General features: G+C 44.4%; 1 protein-coding gene across 1 annotated transcript in view; it reads left to right on the forward strand.

The window, feature by feature from the left end:
• Positions 1 to 23,625, forward strand: part of LOC143299537 (GRIP1-associated protein 1-like) — a 43,653-nt gene extending 20,028 nt beyond the window's left edge. The window contains exons 17-28 of the mRNA XM_076612807.1: positions 1,827 to 2,069; positions 4,220 to 4,333; positions 6,251 to 6,394; positions 7,018 to 7,092; positions 7,856 to 7,912; positions 11,655 to 11,751; positions 13,529 to 13,586; positions 14,533 to 14,599; positions 15,974 to 16,102; positions 16,884 to 16,977; positions 19,865 to 20,055; positions 23,350 to 23,625. Coding sequence (XP_076468922.1) covers positions 1,827 to 2,069; positions 4,220 to 4,333; positions 6,251 to 6,394; positions 7,018 to 7,092; positions 7,856 to 7,912; positions 11,655 to 11,751; positions 13,529 to 13,586; positions 14,533 to 14,599; positions 15,974 to 16,102; positions 16,884 to 16,977; positions 19,865 to 20,055; positions 23,350 to 23,613 — 1,533 coding nt within the window. The 3' untranslated portion in view covers positions 23,614 to 23,625. The remainder of the gene's footprint in view (positions 1 to 1,826; positions 2,070 to 4,219; positions 4,334 to 6,250; positions 6,395 to 7,017; positions 7,093 to 7,855; positions 7,913 to 11,654; positions 11,752 to 13,528; positions 13,587 to 14,532; positions 14,600 to 15,973; positions 16,103 to 16,883; positions 16,978 to 19,864; positions 20,056 to 23,349) is intronic.
• Positions 23,626 to 25,376: the final 1,751 nt, after the last annotated feature.

The following is a 25,376-nucleotide window of genomic DNA, read 5'->3' on the forward strand; positions in this document are numbered from 1 at the left end:
TAAAGCTCTCGCGACCATCAGTCTTAACTCTCTCCATACGAGACGACGTTAACAGCGTTTGTACCCAATTACCACCATCAAAATATTACAAGTGGAAGGCTCTTACACTGAAGAGGTGAATGTTGACAAAGAATACCACAATTCTGACGACGGAAGCTAATGGTTGGATCATTGAGACACCCACTGGACATCCGAGGGGTCTGTGTAGAGGAGAAGAGAGGACTGGCCGTACTGAGTGAGTTAATTAAGGTACAGTGGGTTACCATTGTTAAACTCTGTATGGCTGCTCACGACCATCAGTGCTGTTGTGCAACAGATCACTTTCGTTCTTCAGCACAACAACATGACTCTCTGTCACAGCCATCAGTATTAATGAACACTCACTTTCATTCTTAAATAAGACAGTATGACTGTGGATCTTCAGTGTTAATTTGCCATGGATCACCGTTGTTGTTAAACATACTAAAGCTCTCAAGACCATCAACAACATGACTCTCTCAGCTGTCAGTGTTAACGAACAACCGATCACTTTGGTTCTTCAACACAACAACATGACTCTCACAGCCATCAGTATCAACGTACAACCAATCGCTTTCATTCTTCAACATGACAACCTGACTCCCCTCCTTCCCCCCTACAACTCCAACCCCCCCTGCGCACACCACCCACCCCCCTCAACCCCCACACCTCCTACACACACTACCCACCCTCCTCAGCTGCCCCACACACCACCCACCCCCTCAACCCCCACACCTCCTACACACACCACCCACCCCTCAACCCCACACCTCCTACACACACCACCCACCTCAACCCTCACACCTCCTACACACACCACCCACCTCAACCCTCACACCTCCTACACACACCACCCACCTCAACCCTCACACCTCCTACACACACCACCCACCTCAACCCTCACACCTCCTACACACACCACCCACCTCAACCCTCACACCTCCTACACACACCACCCACCTCAACCCTCACACCTCCTACACACACCACCCACCTCAACACTCACACCTCCTACACACACCACCCACCTCAACCCCCACGCCTCCTACACACACCACCCAACCCCTCAACCCCCACGCCTCCTACACACACCACCCACCCCCTCAGCTCCCACACACCTCCTAAACACACCACCCAACCCTCAACCCCCACACCTCCTACACACACTACCCACCCCCTCAACCCCCACGCCTCCTACACACACTACCCACCCCATTCAGCTGCCTCACACCTCCTACACACACCACCCACCTCAACCCTCACACCTCCTACACACACCACCCACCTCAACCCTCACACCTCCTACACACACCACCCACCTCAACCCCCACACCTCCTACACACACTACCCACCCCCTTCAGCTCCCTCACACCTCCTACACACACCACCCAACCCCTCAACCCCCACACCTCCTACACACACTACCCACCCCCTCAACCCCCACGCCTCCTACACACACTACCCACCCCCTTCAGCTCCCTCACACCTCCTACACACACCACCCACCTCAACCCTCACACCTCCTACACACACCACCCACCTCAACCCCCACACCTCCTACACACACCACCCACCCCCTCAACCCCCACACCTCCTTCAACCCTCACACCTCCTACACACACCACCCACCTCAACCCTCACACCTCCTACACACACCACCCACCTCAACCCTCACACCTCCTACACACACCACCCACCTCAACCCTCACACCTCCTACACACACCACCCACCCCCTTCAGCTCCCACACCCCCCCCAACCCCCACCCCCACCCCCTAAACCCCCCTTGCTTGCTGCTGTGTTGTCAGGCCAGCCAGAGAGCCAGCGAGGAGACAGTGAGCCAGCTGCAGGCGGCCCAGCAGGAGCGAGACGGGCAGATCACGGCGCTGCAGGAGGCCAGCCGGGTGGCGGAGAAGCGCAAGGCCCTGCTGGATGAGCTGGCCATCAAGTACCAGAAGGAGTACGACGCCCACCGCGAGCACACCCTGGCCGCCGAGGAGAGGCACCGCGGGGAGGTGAAGGGGCTGCAGGACGAGATTGTGGCCTTGGAGGTGAGCGGCTGGTTGGGTTTGGTGGGTGGGTGGGTGTGTTGGGGTGGGGTAGGGTGGGGTTTGGGGGGCTGTTGGGGTGGGGGTGGGTAGGCGGGGTGGTGGTGGTGGTGGAAGGGGGGGGGGGTGTTTGTGTGTGTGGGAGTGGAGAGGGGGGGTGGGGGGAGAGAGTTGGTGTGTGTGTGTGAGGGGAAGGGTTGATGTAGGTGTGTGGGTGTGTGTGTGGAGTGGGAGGTGTTTGTGTGTGTGTGTAAGGGGGAGGGTTGGTGTGTGAGTGTGTAAGGGGGAGGGTTGATGTGTGTGTGTAAGAGGGGTGGGGGGGGGGGGTTGGTGTGTGAGTGTGTGAGGTGGGAGGGTTGATGTGTGTGTTTAAGGGGGAGGGTTGATGTGTGTGTGTAAGTGGGAGGGTTGATGTGGGTATGTGGAGCAGGGTGTGTGTGTGTGTGTGTGTGTGTGTGTGAGTTTGTGTGTGTGTGTGTGTGTGAGTTTGTGTGTGTGTGTGTGTGTGTGTGTGTGTGAGTTTGTGTGTGATTTTATGTCTTTGTGTGCGTGTGTGTGTGCGTGTGTGTGTGTGTGTGTGTGTGTGTGCATGAGCATTCGTTTATTGCTGATGCCGGAGGTGAGCATTCATATTTTTGGGATGGTGATATCGTTTCACACACACATAATTTTGAATGAAAAACAAAATTGAAAGTGAATGAACAGAGAGGTGAGAGTCGTAGAGACATGCTTATAAAGAAGGAGAGAACTTCTCCTGCAGGTTTGACAACTTGCATGCTCACACATGAGTTGTTGGAGAGAGAGAGACAGAATAAGTAATTGTGTGCGAGTGAACAATCAGTCAGTCAGTTGTGTGTATGCGTCTTACTTGATGTGTGTCTTTGTGAATGTTGTGGAGATGTTGTTGTAATGTAAAACTGTGCATGCATGTGTGTGAGAACTGTTGAGCTTGGGCGGATATATTGCATTGATTCTGTCGTATTATATGACTTTATTTGTCACAATGTCTGTGTGTGATTTGAGCTGCTCTCCTTGGGAAGAGCGTATCACCACAGTGCAGTGCTGACATTTTTTTCTGCCTGCAAGTGGATTTGTTTTGATGTCGTGTCAAAGAATCGATAGACAGACAGAAAATACAAAAAACAAAACAAAAAAACTTAGCCGTATGAAGAGCACAGGATCAGGAGTCAAGATGGCTGCCGGAAAAAGAGGAAGCTAGTCAGGGATACAGAGGGAGGTAACCTACTTCCGGGAGGTTATCAGCCGTAGCTACTTTCGTTTTCTCCGCACAGGCGGGTAGTAGTTTGCGCAGGACAGGAATCGGACTCCCTGCCGGAGTTGTCACTAGTGGGTCATGGTAAAGTATGTTAGATAAAGGTAATTTTAGGAAAAAAAAAATTTCCTTTTTTTTTTTTTTTTTTTTACAGAATTTTGGTAGGGACAATCCTTTTGTTGCCGTGGGTTCTTTTACATGCACTAATTGCATGGTGCACTCGGGCCTGCAGTTTATTGTCTCATACGAATGGTCAGCACCCAGACTACCAGTCAAGGTCTAGCGAAGGGGGGAAGAGAAAACCCTGGTCTGATGTTGGAGCCACCAAACCTGTGGAAACTCACATTTTGGTCGGGTGCTTCACCAGTAAACCAGGGCTACACGTATGATGCTCAGAATATAACCTAGAGGTACATGGCTAGGCTGATGTCAGAGATTGACATTAACTTTCTTTTGGGTCATCACCAGAGTGAGAGCTGTATGATCAGTACTTTCTCAGCTGCTGTTGGAATTCATTTACAGCTTTATCTTTTATGAAGGACTATTAACTCTCAAACCAGGAGGCAAGACTGCACCGGCTGTCCTTTGGGAACCACCCCAACGCCAGCTGTCCTGAAGCCATCCTGGCTGAGAGAGTGGGGAGGTATCTGGGTTTAGACACTCTCCACGTCAGTCAAATTCTAACCCAGATTGTCGACAGACACAGTATTTGCCTCGTTAGCGGTTGTGATGTGTAGTTAACTAGGGCAAGATACTCTCCACCATTATGAAATTCTGGCCTATTAGTTGGGACAGCAGTTACCTCTTCTGCTGTTCTGATGGTCACAGTTGCACACGACTGACTGTGTTGCAATGTGAATGTGAACCCCTGGGTTTTCAGAGCCGAGTGAAGGAACTGAGCAAGGCACAGCCCCTGATAGAGGAGATGCAGGGCAAGGTCAGGTCTCTGGAAGACGCCAAGGGCTGGCTGGAGCGACGGCTCAAGGAGACTGAGGTATACATGTGTTGTGTGTGTGTTTGTGTGTGTGTGTGTGTGTGTGTGTGTGCGTGCATGCGTGCGTGCGTGCGTGTGTGTTCGCGCGTGTGCGTGTGCAGGTCTTCCTACAGTAGGTTTGCTTAGAGAGTCCACAGGACTCGAACTCAGGTATTCTAGGGAGTCCTTGTGTGGTTCTAGGGAGTCCTTGTGTGGTTCTAGGGAGTCCAATCAGTTGCAGGTCATAAAAGCATTCTTTCATCCAAACACACCACACACTGCCTTTCAGTCAGTTCACACTCACACACAAACACACATTGAATGAATGAAAGAGATAGACACACTCGCACACACTCACAAACACTCTCTGAACTCACAGACACACATGCACACACACAGAGAAAGAGAGCTACACATGCACACACACACACACATGCGTGAGAGAGAGATGTATATATCCACATGCACTTACAGACACACACACACCACTCACCCCTCTCCCTATCACAGACAGACAAACAGATGTACATGCACACAGTGAGTGAGAGAGAAAGACTGAGAGGAGTGAACCACTGAAAGCGAAAAACCGTACAAGGACAATTTTTGAAAGTTTGTCGATCCTGTCACAAACGCATTTATTTCCCAGGAGTTGCTTGATGTCCTAGTTGCAAATTTCACACAAGTTCTGTAATTCATTACATGTGCGTCTTCATCGTCCTGCAGCCATTTGAATTCTTACTCCCATGAATGTTGACAAGTGCAGCTTTTCTTTTTCGGTGATCCATCCCCTTTTGAAGCTGGCTGATCGACATCGGCTGATTCAGAATCAGCCTTTTCGTCTTGTTTGCGTTTTGTAGCGTCAAGCCACGATAGCGGAAGCATTTTGATTTCGAACAGTATCACATAATACTCGACAAGCCTCGTTGTGAGAGTACTGGAAATGGGCAACAGTTTTCTGTAAAGGGAGATAAGACAAAGGTAAAGAACTTGGCAGCAGTCGCGGATTTCGTGAAGATGAGATGCCGACCAAAGTGAGAAGTAAAACGAGAAGAAGCGAGTGCGTTGTTTGACCGTGATCGTTCATGTTTCGATTGATGCCAGTATTTGAGTGCATCCCACGGACCCCCTAGCCGATATTGTACTGCGTCCTCTCTCATTTTAGAGAGTCAGGGACGCACATGTGTGTGTTAACAAAAAGCCCTGGTGTGTGTGTTTGTGTGCGTGTGTTTATATGCATAATGTATGAATATTCATATGAATATACATATTTTTTTTGTATTAAATCATCTTGATTTAATTAATTTTTTATATATATTTTTATATATTTTTAAGTGAAACTTTTGCTGATTCCCGCTGTTATGGGATTTGTTTGGCTTTAAGGACACTATTTTAAGAGATCCTATCATCAGGAAACTGAATTTTGAACCATTGTCAAGAACGACGCTTGATGAGGCAACGACATCATTGCACATACACCATTTCCAGGTTACAAGTGGAGTGATGGCCTGGAGGTAACGCGTCCGCCTAGGAAGCGAGAGAATCTGAGCGCGCTGGTTCAAATCACGGCACAGCCCCCGAAATTTTCTCCCCCTCCACTAGACCTTGAGTGGTGGTCTGGACGCTAGTCATTCGGATGAGACGATAAACCGAGGTCCCGTGTGCAGCATGCACTTAGCGCACGTAAAAGAACCCACGGCAACAAAAGGGTTGTTCCTGGCAAAATTCTGTAGAAAAATCCACTTCGATAGGAAAAACAAATAAAACTGCACACAGGAAAAAATACAAAAAAAATGGGTGGCGCTGTAGTATGGCGACGCGCTCTCCCTGGGGAGAGCAGCCCGAATTTCACACAGAGAAATCTGTTGTGATAAAAAGAAATACAAATACAAATACAAATACAAACTCGTTCCCATGTCGGCTGTGTGTTGTGGCGTGCAGGAGCAGTTGGCTGTGAGCAGAAGAGAGCTGAGCGAGACCAAGGAAGCCTTGGTGGAACAGCACAGCACAGAGGTCCGGGAAATGAGGGAGCAGCATCTGACGGAACTGCTACACCTCAAGGAGAACCACGACTTGCAGCTGAAGGTCTGTCAGGAAAACCTCTTGTCCTTGGACTGATCCAGTCACTACTGCAGTTTGGAAAGTGGGAGATATTTTAACCCATGTTTTGATGTGTGTGTACCCCCGAAAACGGAGTATGGCTGCCTCCTTGGCAGGGTAAAAACGGTCATACACGTAAAGACCCACTCGTGTGCATACAAGTGAACGTGGGAGTTGCAGCCCACGAACGCAGAAGAAGAAGAAGAAGAAGATGTGTGTGTGCGTGTGTTTGTGTTGTTTGTTGTTTTTTTTACCAGTAATTATTATTGTGCTGATGTCTGAGGCTCTGCCGACCAGAATGTTTTGTCTCAAAGCTGAGGTAATGAAATAAACAGCCTTGGTTATAAGGATACTGCAGAGTTCTTGTAATGTGGATGAATTGGTTTTCTTCATTTTTTATACAGTTTTTAAGGGTAATGTTGTATGCTTTATTAATATACATATAATCTGCATTTCACATTTCTGCTCATGAAAAAAAACCAACAACCCACATTTATATCTGAAAATAAGAATGATTACGCGGCCTATGTTTTTTGTTGGTGTTGTTTGACTGCTGTGTTACTGTGTCCCAGACACTGACAGTGAAACACTGTTTGTTTTGTGGACAGGAATGGGAAGAGAAAGAGTCTCAAATGCAGGAAGAAATGAGCAAGCTGAAGATGACCATTTCCTCTCTCAACCAGGTATGGTGGGGATAGAGAACAGGCCGAGGCAAATTGTTTATAATTGTGAATGTGTGTGTGTGTGTGTGTGTGTGTGTGTGTGCGTGTGTGTGTGTGTGTGTGTGTTAATGTGTGTGTGTGTGTGTGTGTGTGTGTGTGTGTTGATGTGTGTGTGTGTGTGTGTGGCCCTGTGTGAATGTATGTGTGTGTGTGTGTGTGTGTGTGTGTGCCTTTGTGTGAATGTGTGTGTGTGTGTGTACCTTTGTGTGAATGTGTGTGTTGATGTGTGTGTGTGTGTGCGTGTGTGTGTGTGTGTTGATGTGTGTGTGTGTGTGCGTGCCCCTGTGTGAATGTGTGTGTGTGTGTGTGTGCCTTTGTGTGAATGTGTGTATGTGTGTGTGTGTGCGCATGTGCGCCCCTGCGCATGCCTCTGTGCATGTGCCTGCATGTGTTTATGTTTATATGCCTCTATGTATGTGTTTATGTTTATATGCCTCTATATATATGTTTGTGGGTGGGTGCATGTGGGTATTTGTGTGTGGGTGTGTGGGTGTTTGTTCGTGTGTGTGTTTGTGTGCGTGCTTGGGTGTACAAAATCAGATGATCAGCCCATATGAATATGTGTGTGTGTGTGTGTGTTAGTTTGCATGTTTGTGTTTGTGAGTAGTATTGGTGAGTGTTTGAGAGATGACCATGTGTTTCGGATGTTGCGATGACTTTCAGTACGGTCGTGCCTGACTGATGACTGTAGATAATGATGGTGGCTGCCTGCTGTTGTTTCCAGAACATCCAGGATGGCGTGGGAGAAAAAAAGATCCACGAAAAGAAAGGCATGAGCATGGTGAGTCCCAGCACGCACAGACTACCTTCATAGTTTATTTATTTATTTATTTTTTCAACTGTCACATGCATTGATCAGACAGTTACTGTAACTAGGATCAGCGTATCTACTGCATTTGAAACACCAGCGTTATTTTGGAGGGTATGTCAGCTGCTGTTTGAATACCTTCTTCATTCATAGGCTGCGACTCGCACTTTCACTTGTGGGCTTTTACGTGTGTGACTGGTTTTTTTTATCCCTGTTGTGTAGGTAGCCATAGTCCATTTTCAGGAGCGTGGGGGTGCATGCTGGGTTTGCTCTTGTTTCCATAACCTACATTTATTTGCTTATTTATCATCATTGTTGTCTTATTTATTTATTTATTATTATTATTATTACTACCTTTTTTTTCATATTATAATTATTATTTATTTATTTATCGTTTTATGTATTTATTTACTTATTTATGTACGCTTATCTATTATTTATTCACCTTTTTTTCTTTTTTCTTTTTTTTCTTCTCAAGCCCTGACTAAGCGCGTTGGGCTAAGCCGCTGGTCAGGCATCTGCTTGGCAGATGTGGTGTAGCGTATATGGATTTGTCCGAACGCAGTGACGCCTCCTTGAGCTACTGAAACTGAAACTGAAACTCCATAACCTACATAACACTGACATGGATTATGGGATCTTCAATGAGCATATTAATTTGATCGTTTAGCATGTGCATACTTGCGAAGGGGGTTCAGGCACTCTGTTGACATGAGAGATCAGAAAAATCTCCACAGGTGCCGTAACCGGTGACCAGGATTCGAACCCAGGACCCTCAGATTGAAAGTTTAACACTTTAACCACATCTACATGGTGTACATGTTTTTACACATCCATAAACTACAAGCTTAGAGAACTGACATCTACATGGTGTACATGTTTTTACATATCCATAAACTACAAGCTAAGGGAACTGACATCTACATGGTGTACATGTTCTTACATATCCATAAACTACAAGCTTAGAGAACTGACATCTACATGGTGTACATGTTTTTTACATATCCATAAACTACAAGCTAAAGGAACTGACACCTGCATGGTGTACATGTTCTTACATATCCATAAACTGCAAGCTTAGAGAACTGACATCTACATGGTGTACATGTTCTTGCATATCCATAAACTACAAGCTTAGAGAACTGACATCTACATGGTGTACATGTTTTTACATATCCATAAACTGCAAGCTTAGAGAACTGACATCTACATGGTGTACATGTTCTTACATATCCATAAACTACAAGCTTAGAGAACTGACATCTACATGGTGTACATGTTTTTACATATCCATAAACTGCAAGCTTAGAGAACTGACATCTACATGGTGTACATGTTCTTACATATCCATAAACTGCAAGCTAAGGGAACTGACATCTACATGGTGTACATGTTCTTACATATCCATAAACTGCAAGCTAAGGGAACTGACATCTACATGGTGTACATGTTCTTACATATCCATAACCTACAAGCTAAGGGAACTGACATCTACATGGTGTGCATGTTTTTACATATCCATAAACTACAAACTAAGGGAACTGACATCTACATGGTGTACATGTTCTTACATATCCATAAACTGCAAGCTTAGAGAACTGACATCTACATGGTGTACATGTTTTTACATATCCATAAACTGCAAGCTTAGAGAACTGACATCTACATGGTGTACATGTTTTTTACATATCCATAAACTACAAGCTAAGGGAACTGACATCTACATGGTGTACATGTTCTTACACATCCATAAACTACAAGCTAAGGGAACTGACATCTGCATGGTGTACATGTTTTTTTACATATCCATAAACTACAAGCTAAGGGAACTGACATCTACATGGTGTACATGTTTTTACATATCCATAAACTACAAGCTAAGGGAACTGACATCTACATGGTGTACATGTTCTTACATATCCATAAACTACAAACTAAGGGAACTGACATCTACATGGTGTACATGTTCTTACATATCCATAAACTGCAAGCTTAGAGAACTGACATCTACATGGTGTACATGTTCTTGCATATCCATAAACTGCAAGCTTAGAGAACTGACATCTACATGGTGTACATGTTTTTACATATCCATAAACTGCAAGCTTAGAGAACTGACATCTACATGGTGTACATGTTCTTACATATCCATAAACTGCAAACTAAGGGAACTGACATCTACATGGTGTACATGTTCTTACATATCCATAAACTACAAGCTAAGGGAACTGACATCTACATGGTGTACATGTTCTTACATATCCATAAACTACAAGCTAAGGGAACTGACATCTACATGGTGTACATGTTTTCACATATCCATAAACTACAAGCTAAGGGAACTGACATCTGCATGACGTACATGTTCTTACATATCTATAAACTGCAAGCTTAGAGAACTGACATCTGCATGGTGTACATGTTCTTACATATTCATAAACTGCAAGCTTAGAGAACTGACATCTACATGGTGTACATGTTTTTTACATATCCATAAACTGCAAGCTAAGGGAACTGACATCTACATGGTGTACATGTTCTTACACATCCATAAACTACAAGCTAAGGGAACTGACATCTGCATGGTGTACATGTTCTTACATATTCATAAACTGCAAGCTGACATCTGCAGTTTTTCCTGCTGCGTCCACACCTGTCTTCTTCTTCTTCTGCGTTCACTCGTATGCACACGAGTGGGCTTTTACGTGTATGACCGTTTTTACCCCGCCATGTAGGCAGCCATACTCCGTTTTCGGGGGTGTGCATGCTGGGTATGTTCTTGTTTCCATAACCCACCGAACGCTGACATGGATTACAGGATCTTTAACGTGCGTATTTGATCTTTTGCTTGCATATACACACGAAGGGGGTTCAGGCACTAGCAGGTCTGTACATATGTTGACCTGGGAGATCGTAAAAATCTCCACCCTTTACCCACCAGGCGCTGTCACCGTTATTCGAACCCGGGACCCTCAGATTGACAGTCCAACGCTTTAACCACTTGGCTATTGCGCCCGTCGTCCACACCTGTCAATTTGGAAGAAAAACTGGTCGATTCCAGTATATTTTCTTTCTTTTTTTTTTCTTTTTTTTTTCTTTGTTTTTGTTTTTCCACATCAGTATGGCAAGGAAGCCTGCTGAGGCTGCAACTTTCCCAGGGTGGAATAGATGAAAGACTGGTCAGAGAATCTCACTCTCTTTTTTTTTCTCTTGACGTGAGCTCTTTCTTTTTCATTGTACCGCATACAACGATAAACGAAAAAACTGTAGTATGATAAATTCTTTCTTTGGTAATCCTAGCCACAATCATGTTGTGAGTATTATTTCGAATGACAATGAAAACTCTTTGAAGGCTCTAGCTAGATTCACTGCAGAAGCAATGCTTGTGAGAAAAAAGATAATGGAACAAAATGACAACTAATCCAATGATGATCCACATTTAACCGCACGTTTCATGTATGTATCTGTACACATGTCAGTGCATGCATTATTAAGTATGTATTTTGCGCGCGCGCGTGCGTGTGTATGTGTGTGTGCGTGTGTGTGTGTGTGTGTGTGTGTGATGTTAGAACCATTCAAGAGGTGCAACAATATGCTTAATATGACATCCCCCTTGTCCTGAGGGCTGTATTGCTGTGTGGACAATAAATGACTTTTCACGTTTCACGTTTCTTGCCGTGTGCTGTATGTGTTGTGGGGGCGGTGCGTGTTCCAGCTGAAGGACCTCAAACGACAGCTGCACTCGGAAAGAAAGCGGGCAGAGAAACTGCAGGAACGTCTGCAGGAGGTTCTGTCCGAAAGCAAGAACAAGAGTAAGGGTCTACTGTTGTTGGTCGTTCTTGTAGAGATACCATGGCTGGCTCCTTGTGTTGTTGGATTTCTTCTTCTTCTTCTTCTTCTTCTGCGTTCGTGGGCTGCAACTCCCACGTTCACTCGTATGTACACGAGTGGGCTTTTACGTGCATGACCGTTTTTATCCCGCCATGTAGGCAGCCGTACTCCGCTTTCGGGGGTGTGCATGCTGGGTATGTTCTTGTTTCCATAACCCACCGAACGCTGACATGGATTACAGGATCTTTAACGTGCGCATTTGATCTTCTGCATGCATTTACACACGATGGGGGTTCAGGCACTAGCAGGTCCGCACATATGTTGACCTGGGAGATCGGAAAAATCTCCACCCTTTACCCACCAGGCGCCGTCAACGTGATTCGAACCCGGTACCCTCAGATTGAAAGTCCAACGCTTTAACCACTCGGCTATTGCGCCCGTCGTGTTGTTGGATCAAAGGGGTTTATTTCCGTTTGAAAATTGTGATAACCGGTTGTGCTTCAATCTTGAGTCGACAGTCTGTCGTTATTGTTTTCAGTTTTTTAGTTTTTCTCTCTTTGCCTTATTTAATTTCCAGACATAAATGAGTATATTATTGTTATTAATATTATTGTTTATATATGTACCATGTGAAATTAAGATTAAAAAAAAAAAAGCCTGTAGCAAAGTGCTCTGCCTGGGGAGAGCAGCCTGAATTTCACACAGAGAGCTTGTGACAAAAAAAACAATATAATGCAATGCAATGTAATGCAATAGAATACAATACAGTGATTAGTGGAAGTTAAAACTTCTTTGAATAGAAAGTTTTGTGTGCTTGCTGACTCTGTATATTGTTGCAAGTCATGGGTTTACTTCTTAGGAAGAATGGGAAGGTTGGAGAGTAGATTTGTTAGGTGCGTTTGTTTTATCGAAATTTCAAAAGTGGATTTGGTAGAGAAAAATATATAAGTCAAATGCCTGATAATTGTGTTATCAGCTTCTTCAGATTTCGAAGTAGTAATCATAAGCTGGAAATAGAAACAGGGAGACACAAAGGCATACCACGAGAGTTACGATTTTGTAAGGTTTGTAACATGTCTGTGATTGGTGATGAGTTTCATTTTATAATGGAATGTCCCAATTATGATCAGTTACGAAATAGATATGTTCCTAAAAAATATTTGTCTCCAAAATCGGTTTTTAATTTTTGTAATATGCTCAAAGGAGGCAAAAAAGTCATTTTAGCTGTAAGTAAGATGATTAGATTTGCAAATGTTGCCTAGTTATACTTTTGGAGTTAAAAGACATTTGTGTTTTCTCAACTTTATGTGACATTGTTGTGTATTTGGAAATGTTTGTTATGGGCACGAAAATGAGTATTTTGCAGTAATCCTCCATACTCCAATAGGAGTGAAAGGATAATTAAAACTTGAAACTTGAAACTTGTGAAGTGGAAGCATGGATTGATTATATGATTGAATTTTACTTGTACTGTGGTACTGTAAAAGGATGATTTTTCGTGCAGATTGAGATTCCATAGTACTGCTGGATTCATGATTGCTCACTGGAAGATCTTTAAATTCAGCTTGAGGCACAGAATTTTGAGCAGCATTAATGTAATTTGTTGAGTTGCCATTAAAATTAGTGAGTTTCTTCATGGATAAAACCAAAGCAAATGTTTCAGTCTTGTGTATTAAGAGCTGTGTGTAGGCAGTGGAATTATAGGCTGTTTCTTATAAACTAAATGTGTGTGTGTGTGTGTGTGTGTGTGTGTGACAGGCATGGAGGAGCTGTTCAGGCCTGCAGATCCTGGGGACTTGATGCACTGTGATGGCAGGCAAGCGTTTTATTGAAATTTATTTGTATCGTTAATGGACTGGCTTGCTATATATATATAGACTCAATGGAGTTCTTCTGTTGAATGTTTGGGGGGAAAAAATGTGTTCTGCACTTCAGACTGACTGTGTTGATGGGTGTGATGTGACTGCAAAAGTTGATTGATTGTGATACCTTTTATGGGATATACATTTGTTTGATTTTTTTTTTTTTTTTTTTTTTTTTTTTGCACTTATATGAGTATGCATGTATATGAATGTGTATTGTGTGCGCGTGCGTTTATGTAAGTTTGTGCCTGCCTATGTGTGCGTATATGTTAGGGTAGCTGTTAGATACACATGTATTGTTAAAATGTATGTATGCAGTGTGTGCGTGTGCGTGTGCGTATGTGTGTGTGTGTAGTCATATTTTGGTGTGTGTATGTAACATAGATGTAATGTTTTATGTTAACAAAGTGTTTTTGTAAAGCCCCTTGAGCAGATTTCTGGATAGTGTGCTATGTAAGTATCCATTATTATTATTATTCTTATTACTTACAGGTGCATGTGTTTTTGGGTTGCTTGACTGCTTGAGTGTTTGTTTTTTTGTTTGTTTTTTTGGGGTGGTGGTGGTGGTGTGTGTGTGGGGGGGGGGGGTTGGGAGGGGAGGTGGGCGTAGATTGTGTGGGTAGGCATGTACATTGATAATTTTGTGAAGGTGGTGGGATGTGTGTGTGTGTGTGTGGGGGGGGGGGGGGGGGGGGGGAGGTGGGCGTAGATTGCGTGGGTAGGCGTGTACATTGATAATTTTGTGAAGGATTAAAAGAAAAAAATAATTATTTACACATTATTGAGACTTGTCCATTATGTGTGTAGAATCGCTTTTTTTTTTCATGCTGTGTAATTACACCTGGTTTTGTCAGATTTTGCTTTGTCATTTTTTTGATGGTGTGTGTGTGTGTTGAACAGTTCTGTGTCTTCCTGGAGTGCTGGTGCGAGTGGACTGGGCAAAGATTCTGTGGCCAGTGGACCTCAGGTAGTCCTCTCTTGCTTTGTTTAATGACGGTGATGATGCTGATAGTAATAGTAATAATGATAATAATAATAATAATAATAATAATAATAATAAGCAGGAGTCAAGATGGCTGCCGTCAAAAGAGGGCGCTAGTCAGGGATGCAAAGGGGAGGTAACCTACTTCGGGAGGTTATCGGCCGTAGCTACTTTCGTTTTCTCCGGCATAGGCGGGTAGTAGTTTGCACAGGACAGGAATCAGACCCCTTCCAGAGTCTGCACTTGTGGGGCACGGTAAATATGTTACTTAAATGTAATTTTAGGAAGAAAGTTTCCTTTTTTGTTTGCTTGTAAGGGAAAAGTACAGTGTCTTTTATAGACTGTTAAAAAATGAATTTGTAGATGATAATGGCAGAAGATGGAACCAGATTGACGACGGGCGCCATAGCCGAATGGTTAAAGCGTTGGACTTTCGTTCTGAGGGTCCCGGGTTCGAATCACGGTGACGGCGCCTGGTGGGTAAAGGGTGGAGATTTTTACAATCTCCCAGGTCAACATATGTGCAGACCTGCCAGTGCCTGAACCCCCTTCGTTTGTATACGCAAGCATAAGATCAAATACGCATGTTAAAGATCCTGTAATCCATGTCAGCGTTCGGTGGGTTATGGAAACAAGAACATGCCTAGCATGCACACCCCCCGAAAGTGGAGTATGGCTGCCTACATGGCGGGGTAAAAACGGTCATACACGTAAAAAGCCCACTCGCGTATATACGAGTGAACGTGGGAGTTGAAGCCCACGAACGCAGAAGAAGAAGAAGGAACCAGATTGACAGATTGATTCATGGAAAGATTTGATCAGATTAACCAACAGGATGTTTTTTTTCTTTGAAGGTTGGATCAGTTCGACCAACAAGATTCTTTTTTCCTGTAAAGATTGGATCAGATTTATCAACAATTGTTTTTCTTGTGAAGATTAAATTAGATTGATTAGCAAGTGTGTTTTGTTTTTTCACCCACAAGAACAGAAAAAGGAAGAAGAGGATTTTGAATGTGAAACTCAGGGATTGATCTGTCTCATTCATAGAACTTGACAGATTCTTGCTTATAAGTGTGATAAATGTATGTATCCTGTAAGTAAGCTTCGGCAGTTTTATTTAAGTCTGTCCTTTCATAATCAACGTAGTAACAAAGATATTAGATATGAAGGGATAAATGAATGTGAGATAATTCATTATACAGCTATATCTGATTGTTTTCTCTTTTGAGGGGAGGGAGATTGGGAACGGATGACCTTGCGCTTGTTCATTTCTGTCAGAATTGTATCCAGCTTGAGCGTTTACAATGCAAACAAGAAGAAGAAGAAGAAGAATCAGGGTGTTAGGTTGCTGTGTTGCAGTCGCCGACCACCCCCAACACTGGCAATCACAGTTTCAGCTCTCTCACCTCAGAGTCGGGCGACGATTACGCTGAACTGTTGAAGCGGTTGACTTCTATGCAGGAGCAGAAATGGGCCTTGGAAGAGAAGGTGAATCTGCCTGTTTGTTCTGGTGCATCTGGGTTAAAATTGCCGGTGGGCTGGCGGTATGGTAAAGAAGACAGAACAGGAATGTGTGTGTGTGTGTGTGTGTGTGTGTGTGTGTGTGTGTGTGTGTGTGTGTGTGTATGTGTGTGTGTGTGTGTGTGTGTATGTGTGTCTGTATGCATGTGTGTGTGTGTGTGAGTGTGTGTGTGTGTGTATGCGTGTGTGTGTGTGTGTGTGTGTGTGTGTGCATGTGTGTCTGTATGCATGTGTGTGTGAGTGTGTGTGTGTGTATACGTGTGTGTTTGTGTGTGTGTGTGTGTGTATGCGTGTGTGTGTGTGTGTGTGTGCATGTGTGTCTGTATGCATGTGTGTGTGTGTATGTGTGTGTGTGTGTGTGTATGTGTGTCTGTATGCATGTGTGTGTGTGTATGCGTGTGTGTGTGTATGTGTGTCTGTATGCGTGTGTGTGTGTGTGTGTGTGTGTGTGTCCAAAACTCCTCGGTATTAAATTAAAATGCTGTTGAATAGTTTGGTTTTAATCATATGACTGTGTTTTATTTGAGTTTGATATTAATTCTCTTTGATTATTGCATTTGTTTGAGTGTGATCATTGCGGGTGAGATTTATGTCACCTGAGCATTTAGGCATTTTTATGACTTTCGTGTATTCATATTGAATGACTCTGGTTCTCATACATCATTTATATAGCGTGCACACCACAAATGAAATTACTCTTTTTGGCGACGACAAAGCATGGTGTATGTGTGTCACTGTGTGTGACCAGGTGAACCACCTTGAGACCAGCAACGCCTGCATGGCCGAGGACCTGCTGCAGAAGACAGCCATCATCGAGCACTATGTCATGAACACGCATTCTGGTAACACTCCGCTTTGGCTACCTTTCCTTCGTCTTTGCAGCTCTTTTTTGTATTTCTTTTTATCACAATAGATTTATCTGTGTGAAATTCGGGCTGCTCTCCCCACGGAGAGCGCTTCGCTGTACTACAGCGCCACCCTTTTTTTTTTCATGCGTGCAGTTGGTTTTTTTCCTATCGAAGTGGATTTTTCTACAGAATTTTGCCAGGAACAACCCTTTTGTTGCCGTGGGTTCTTTTACGTGCGCTAATTGCATGCTGCACACGGGACCTCGGTTTATCGTCTCATCCGAATGACTAGCGTCCAGACCACCACTCAAGGTCTAGTGGAGGGGGAGAAAATATCGGCGGCTGAGCCGTGATTCGAACCAGCGCGCTCAGATTCTCTCGCTTCCTAGGCGGACGCGTTACCTCTAGGCCATCACTCCACTAGAGTTTGCCAGAACGATAATGGAAATGTGTAATCTCCTGCTTGCACAGTCTTGGTCTTAGCACTTGAATATTTTTTGCAGTATTTTTGCTTTAAATGTGATTCTGTAGATGCAGATGAAATTTTAGTTGTTGGATTGTGACTTAAACAGGAATCAAAAAAAATTTAAAAAAAAAGAAAGGAGAGGGATTTGTAGTAGTCTTCAGTTTAATGTCTTCAACTTTAAGTGATATTAGACGGGAAAAAAAAAAGGGTGGTGGGGGGGGGGGGGGGGGGGGAGGGCGGAGCGTGGAGGTGGGAACGGTATTGGGCAGAGGGTGATAAATGATGTGTGTGTATGTGTGTGTGTGCGCATATGTGTGTGTGTGTGGGGGGGGGGGGGCGTGGGGGGGGGAAAGATACAGAGCATTGGAAAAAATAAGACATTAAAAGGGGAGACATAGGCACAATATAGAAGGAAACGCTAACATCAAACAACTGTAACAATTATAACAAATGTCCAATTGGACTATGCAGCAAACCTTCTGCAATAGCAAGAGGGATTCGTGTGTTCTTGTTCATGTTCATGTACAGCATTTGGGGAGAGAGACAATTTTTGCTTGTCATGTTTGAAACTTTCCTTTTTGCATCATAAAATATACATCATTTTGTAAGCATGAAAGAAATGTTACTTTTGTTTTCCTTGGTTCTTTAAGGAGTTCCAATCATTTGAGATGTTAGCATGAAAGTGTCATGTCGGCATGGTGCCTTGTTATAGACAGTAGAAATAACAATTCTGTAGTATTTTAGCAGTGCTGAAATTCATTTCTACATAGTGGCATTTATATAGATCCCTGGTGATCTCTGTCTCTTTGTGGGACCCCATGATACATTGTCTTAGCAAACGACAACTTTGATTGATTGATATTGTAGTATTTATTGGGATTATTAACTCACTCAGTACGGCCAGTCCTTTCTTCTCCTCTACACAGACCCCTCGGATGTCCAGTGGGTGTCTGAATGACCCAACCTTTAGCTTCCGTCGTCAGAATTGTGGTTTTCTTTGTCAACATTTACCTCTTCAGTATAAGAGCCTTCCGACTGCAATATTTTGATGATGGTAATTGGGGTGTTAACGTCGTCTCTTTCGCCGTTTGTATGGAGAGAGTTAATCTTACTTTGCTGATAAGATCAAATTCCCTCAAACAGAAAATCTTTTCGTTTTGGATTATGATTTGTTTCCTGTCTGTGGTTTATTGCTGTTACACTGTCAGCCAAGATGCACATCACAGAACACATCACTTACACATAACATATTAGTTTCCTTAGATGTAAAGGCATCACCACCACTGATGTGGTAGATATTAGTTGAGTTCCAAGATCTCTGTCGTTCTATTGTATTTTAACGTATTTATTTACTTTTTTTTGTTCTGTTTAGTGTATTTATTTCATTTTATGTTAGTGTTTTACACAAACGCAGTGTAGGCTCTCAACCAGAGTATTGGGTTTATGCGAAGTTCAGGTAACTGCTGCTGATTGTTTTGTTTTGTTTTTTCTCTTTTACAGCAGATGCTGTGTAGTGTATACAGATCAGTCCAGATGCTTTGACACCACTTTGAAAGTGAAAGGGAAACCATCAGTGTGGTTGATACTCACCAGGGCCTCACTCTTCTCCAAAGGAGACTTTATCCCTCTGGTGATCTCTGTCTCTTTGTGGGACCCCATGATACATTGTCTTAGCAAACGACAACTTTGATTGATTGACATTGTAGTATTTATTGGGATTATTAACTCACTCAGTACGGCCAGTCCTCTCTTCTCCTCTACACAGACCCCTCGGATGTCCAGTGGGTGTCTGAATGACCCAACCTTTAGCTTCCGTCGTCAGAATTGTGGTTTTCTTTGTCAACATTTACCTCTTCAGTATAAGAGCCTTCCGATTGCAATATTTTGATGATGGTAATTGTTTAACACAGTTGAATTTTCTTCGCTGGGCTGTCGACTGGACTCCTAGCAACAGGGGGTAAAATCTTTAAAGTACCCACAGTGAACTGTTAAGTCTTTCGGCTACTGCAGTTTTAGTTTTTGTGCACTATCTGACAGGAATTTGCTGCCTGTCAGTCTTTGGCAACAGCCAACACTCCCTCTATTCGAATTCAGTAAAAAAAAAAAACTGAGCTGTTCTGTGAGGTGCTTTTGTGAATTTTTTTTTCTGCACAATTAGATTTAAGCTGTTTTTGGCTCGTGGGTGCTCTGTTTGATCAGTTGGGTGCGGTTAGTCTTTTTCAGGTGTGGCCGTGAGTGAATATAGACAACTGCCACTGCATCGATCGAGTGCAAATTAACTTTGAGAAACGTGAAATACAAATGCCTTATCATCATTATTAATATTATTATTTTTATTATTATTATGATTGAATGTCCAATGCCGCTGATCTCGTCGGCGTGTCGTGACGCACACCTGTTCCTCCCTTTTTGCAGCGGGCGGGCGGCGACAGCCCCAGCAGCAGGGGTCGGGTGGTGGCGGGGGTGGGGGTGAGGACAAGCTGGCCACCCTGAGGAAGGTGGTGGAGCTGGTGAAGAGCGGCGACCACGGGGAGCTGCACGAGATGAACCGCAAGCTGCAGCTGATGCTGGAGGAGACCCTCACCAAGAACATGCACCTGCAGCAGGTAAGGGAAGGGGAGCCAAGAACATGCACCTGCAGCAGGTAAAGGGAGGGGAGCCAAGAACATGCACCTGCAGCAGGTAAGGGAAGGGGAGCCAAGAACATGCACCTGCAGCAGGTAAGGGAAGTGAAGCCAAGAACATGCACCTGCAGCAGGTAAAGGGAGGGGAGCCAAGAACAATGACCTGCAGCAGGTAAGGGAGGGGAGCCAAGAACAATGACCTGCAGCAGGTAAGGGAAGGGGAGCCAAGAACATGCACCTGCAGCAGGTAAGGGAGGGGAGCCAAGAACAATGACCTGCAGCAGGTAAGGGAGGGGAGCCAAGAACATGCACCTGCAGCAGGTAAGGGAGGGGAGCCAAGAACATGCACCTGCAGCAGGTAAGGGAGGGGAGCCAAGAACATGCACCTGCAGCAGGTGAGGGAAGGGGAGCCAAGAACATGCACCTGCAGCAGGTAAGGGAGGGGAGCCAAGAACATGCACCTGCAGCAGGTAAAGGAAGGGAGCCAAGAACATGCACCTGCAGCAGGTAAGGGAAGGGAGCCAAGAACATGCACCTGCAGCAGGTAAGGGAGGGGAGCCAAGAACATGCACCTGCAGCAGGTAAGGGAGGGGAGCCAAGAACAATGACCTGCAGCAGGTAAGGGAGGGGAGCCAAGAACAATGACCTGCAGCAGGTAAAGGAAGGGAGCCAAGAACATGCACCTGCAGCAGGTAAGGGAGGGAGGGGAAGGGGTGACAGGAGTGACAGGCACCTTTTTTTTCTCTTTTTTTTTTCCTTCTTATTTTCCTTGTGGCATCAGTTGCGTGCAAGTCTGTGGATTGCATGTATTCTCATTTTCTGCTTCTCCTTTTTTTTCTGTTTCTGTTTCTTTCTTCTTTTTTTTTTTTTTTTGAGTGCTCAACATGAGGCTTTCTTCATTGGCCGGGAAAAAACAAAGAACAGAACAAAAAAAATACACACACACACACACACACACACACACACACACACACACACATTCATCTGCAAACACACACACACACTTTGTCTGCAAACATACACACACACCTACACGCTAACGCATACACACCTCTTCCCCCCCACCCCCACCCCCTACACACACACACACACACACACACGGAAAGAAAACAAATACACAAGATACATGCCCAACCCACACATGGTTACTCTTGGGGGACAGGCATTGTCTTGGCTTATGTTGTATTGTGTTGTTTTGTTTTGTGTTTTGTATTACTTTTTTGTTGTTGTTTGTTGTTGTCACAACCGATTTCACAGTGTGAAATCAGGCTGCTGTGGGGGCATCATTCACCTGACACAGGTAGGAAACGTGCGACTGTAACGCACAAGAGGAATGGAGGTCCCAGTCTGACAGCAAAGTCTTGTAGACCAGTCCTGATTTTAGAGAGTTTTTTTTTTTTTCTGTTACGGGGGAAGTAGGGAAGAGGAGAGTGTGTCGTGTGCTGGCTGAATGCAGGTCACTTGCTTCTCAAGCGTTCCTACCTTCTGAAAGGTGAAGAATGCTCCATGTTGTGTGCCTTGCAAAAACCTCTCAGTATTATAATCTACTAACAACCTTGGTTTCATTATACCAAACACAAATACTTCATTGCTGGATCTGGAAGACCCTGTTTCATGAAGTTCTGCCTGACACTAGTTTTGGTCTCCTGAAAGAAGCCAGTGTTTTTGACTTGATTTAATTCTTTTTTTTTTTTTTTTTTTGCTGCCCCATCATCTGCACCGTTTCAGTGGCATTACACCCACGCCACTCATTTAGATTCCCCCATACACGGCCACACCTGGGTTCATCCGTCACAGTTCCAGCGTCGGCAGTCCACAGGGAACCATCGATGTTAGGTCACCAGGAGGCCACACACCAGAGGAGACCCTGCACTGCTGCTGAGTCACTTGGGTGGCGTTCAGTGGTGCCTGTTCTGATTTAACATACTTTGGACACCACCTACTAAGCCCCCTACTAACGACAATAATGGCTTTCTTGATTTAATTCTTAACCTGGGCCTGAACAAGACCTGGGTTTTGAATTGGTTTTTTTTCTGTTTTTCAGTAGATTTTCTTAATTGAACTTTTGATTAACGTTTTTGGTTGCTGTCTGATAATGAATTGATTTTTTTTTTTATAACAGCTTTTAAAGCATCCCTGACAGGGCCCCTTGTTGATCGGTTGGCTGGGTTGTAGGCAACATGATTTGACTGGACCCTGATCATTTTTTGGAGGGGGAGGGGGGGGTGTGAGGGAGGGGGGGCAGGAGCTCACATGTGTAAACAAAGGGAGACTCTGTAATGACCTGGTGTTTCTCTGTGTGTGTGTGTCTGTGGTAAAACCTTAATGTTGGCATTCTCTCAGCTGCTGCTGCTACACATGACAAGGGGAGCGAGCAAAGCTTGTTTGGTGACATGTCGCTGGGCAGGAGGGAGGTGGCAGAATGGTGAAGACGCTCAGCTGTCAGTATAGAGAGTCCGTGAGGGTGTGGTTTTGAATCCCGCTCTGACAGGCGCAATAGCCGAGTGGTTAAAGCGTTGGACTGTCAGTCTGAGGGTCCCGGGTTCGAATCACGGTGACGGCGCCTGGTGGGTAAAGGGTGGAGATTTTTACGATCTCCCAGGTCAACATATGTGCAGACCTGCTAGTGCCTGAACCCCCTTCGTGTGTATATGCAAGCATAAGATCAAATACGCACGTTAAAGATCCTGTAATCCATGTCAGCGTTCAGTGGGTTATGGAAACAAGAACATACCCAGCATGCACACTCCCGAAAACGGAGTATGGCTGCCTACATGGCAGGGTAAAAACGGTCATACACGTAAAAGCCCACTCGTGCTCATGAATGCAGAAGAAGCAGAAGAAGATTCCCGCTCTCATCCTTTCTCCCAAGTTTGACTGAAGAACCAAACTGAGAGTCTAGGCGTTTGGATGAGATGATAAACCGAGGTCCTGTATGCAGCATGCTCTTGGCGCACTGAAAAAAAAAACAACCCCGTTGCTACGAGAGTGTTAACCCTCTGGGGAAATTCTGCAGAAAAAATCCTCTCGGATAGGTACACAAACACATAAACATGCACTTGAGGCCTGGCTAAGCGTGTTGGGTTTTTGCTGCTGGTCAAGGCTCCTGCCTAGCAGATGTGGTGGTGTCGTTTTGGATTTGTCCTAACACAGTGACGCCTTAGCCACAAAGAACTTGACCTTAAGGGCGAAATGTCAATAGGTCGTTAAACTCACCCATACAGTGATAACAGTGACGCCTCCTTGAGAACTGAAACTGAAACTGAAACTGGGCAGGACCTGGAAACCATGTCCCAAGAGCTGGTCCGCCTGAGCAAGCTTCCCGTGCAGAACGTGGCCAACGCGACGGAGGCGGACATCCGCCTGCAGAGCCCAGGCAGCACGGGCTCTCAGGCGTCCCCCGTGTCGTGCGGGGACGAGGAGGCCGGGCCCCACCACAGTCCTGCGTCTTCGGCGGCCGAGGAGAAAGGCCAGAGTCGTGACAACAGCACCGCGGCGTCCTCCGCAGGGGGCGCGGGGGATGGAGGGGAGGAGACGTAGGGGGAGGTTGGTTCGTTGGGGGTGATTCGGGGGGTGGTGTGAGTGTGAGTGTGTTGTGTGTGTGTATGTGTTATAGGTGGTGTGATTGTCTGGGTTGTTTGTGTGCGGGGTGGGGGGTGGGGGGGGGGGGGAGGTTGGAAGGGTGTGTGTGTGTGATGGGTGGTGTTGTTGTCTGGGTTGTTTGTATGTGTTGGGGGAGGGGGGCGGGTTGGAAGAGAGGTGTGTGTTAATGTATATGTATTTGTTGTATGATTGTAGTGATGTTTTGTGTGTGTGTGTGCTTGTAATTAGTTGCATGTGGGCATCTGTTTGTATTGTTCGGCGGTGTGCTGTTTGATTGCATGCTTTTTCATTCATTGAATTGTGAATGGCCATACAAAAAAAAAAAAAAAAAAAAAAAATTCATGCATTTATTGTGAAAATGGCTGAATATGCATGCTTGTGCAGAAGGTCTTGATGTTTGCGTGCAGTGTTCACCCCTTCAGATGATATATGGTCAGTGTGAATCCTCTGAACAAATGGATTATAATTATTGTGTTATTTGTGTAGTTTGATGTTTGGTGTCAAAATTCACAGACAAAACAAATTATGTTATTATCAGGAAAAAATTAAAAAAAAAAGAGTATTGTTTACTGACTCCTCCAAGTTCAGCTGGCTGAAACAACTCTGAAACAGGAGTGGGGAATTCGGTGATGGTTACTGCATAGGATTCTGCAGAATATTATGTTCTTTCTTTTTCAGTTTTTTAAATTGATTTTCTTCAGTTTTGTTTGATCTTTAAAGAAAATGAGGATCATGATTTTTTTTTTTTTTGATGTATAGACTCTATTAATATATACCCCTAGGCTTAGTGGATTGAGCTCAAAAGAAGATGGAACATTTTATATTTGTATTGGCTAGACATCTTGGTCAGGGATGGACCATTTAATGTCGATTAAATGTTTCAGAAGCTGTGTAGATCCTAAAAGATGCGTTGTTTAATGAAGCATGTTTTTTTGTTGTTGTCAGAATCTGTTTTGGAGTGTGTGTGTGTGTGTGTGTGTGTGTGTGTGTGTGTGTGTGTTAATGTGTGCACATCTTTGTATGTGTCCATGCGTTATGTTTGTGAAAGACTGTGTGTCCAGTTTTAACACATGATAATGCTCAAACACCAAGGAGCTCCGATGACTTCAGTACAGACCTGTGATTTTTTTTTTTTGGTTTTTGTTTGTTTTATTTGCTGTGGATCCTGTTTATTTGGCGTTCCTGCTTTGATGTGAAGGACTGCCACCAAGGAAATGTTTGTACTGAGTGGGTGGGTGCATGTTAGACAGAAAAAAAGTGCAATGCAGTGCCTATACAACACCATCGACCATGCCAAGTAATTTCTGTGGGAACATGTATTGTGATAATCATGATTCCAAATATCTTGGGGGAGAGGGGGTCCATTCTTTCTTTTCTTTATTTTATTTTTTTTGGGGGGGACAGGGGGGGGGGGGTATTTCTATATTTTTATTTATTAATTTTTTGTTTTTGTTATGCTGATAGAGATTTTTTGATGGGTTTTGAAGGTGAACGATGAAACAAAAGAAATCACCTCCCCCCCCCCCCTCCTCCCCATATCCCACCCCTCCAAAGAAAAAGGTGACCTTGAATGAGCAGTTCCCAGCTCTTGCCATTTTTGCTTGCTTTGAGGCCATTATTATTATTATTTTTTCCTATCATTATTTGTGTCCTGCCAATATGTTCAGCTATGTTTGTTTTCGTTGAGGAGGGGAATTTCT

This window comes from Babylonia areolata, chromosome 25, assembly GCF_041734735.1.
Source record: "Babylonia areolata isolate BAREFJ2019XMU chromosome 25, ASM4173473v1, whole genome shotgun sequence".
Taxonomy (NCBI): Eukaryota; Metazoa; Mollusca; class Gastropoda; order Neogastropoda; family Buccinidae; genus Babylonia; species Babylonia areolata.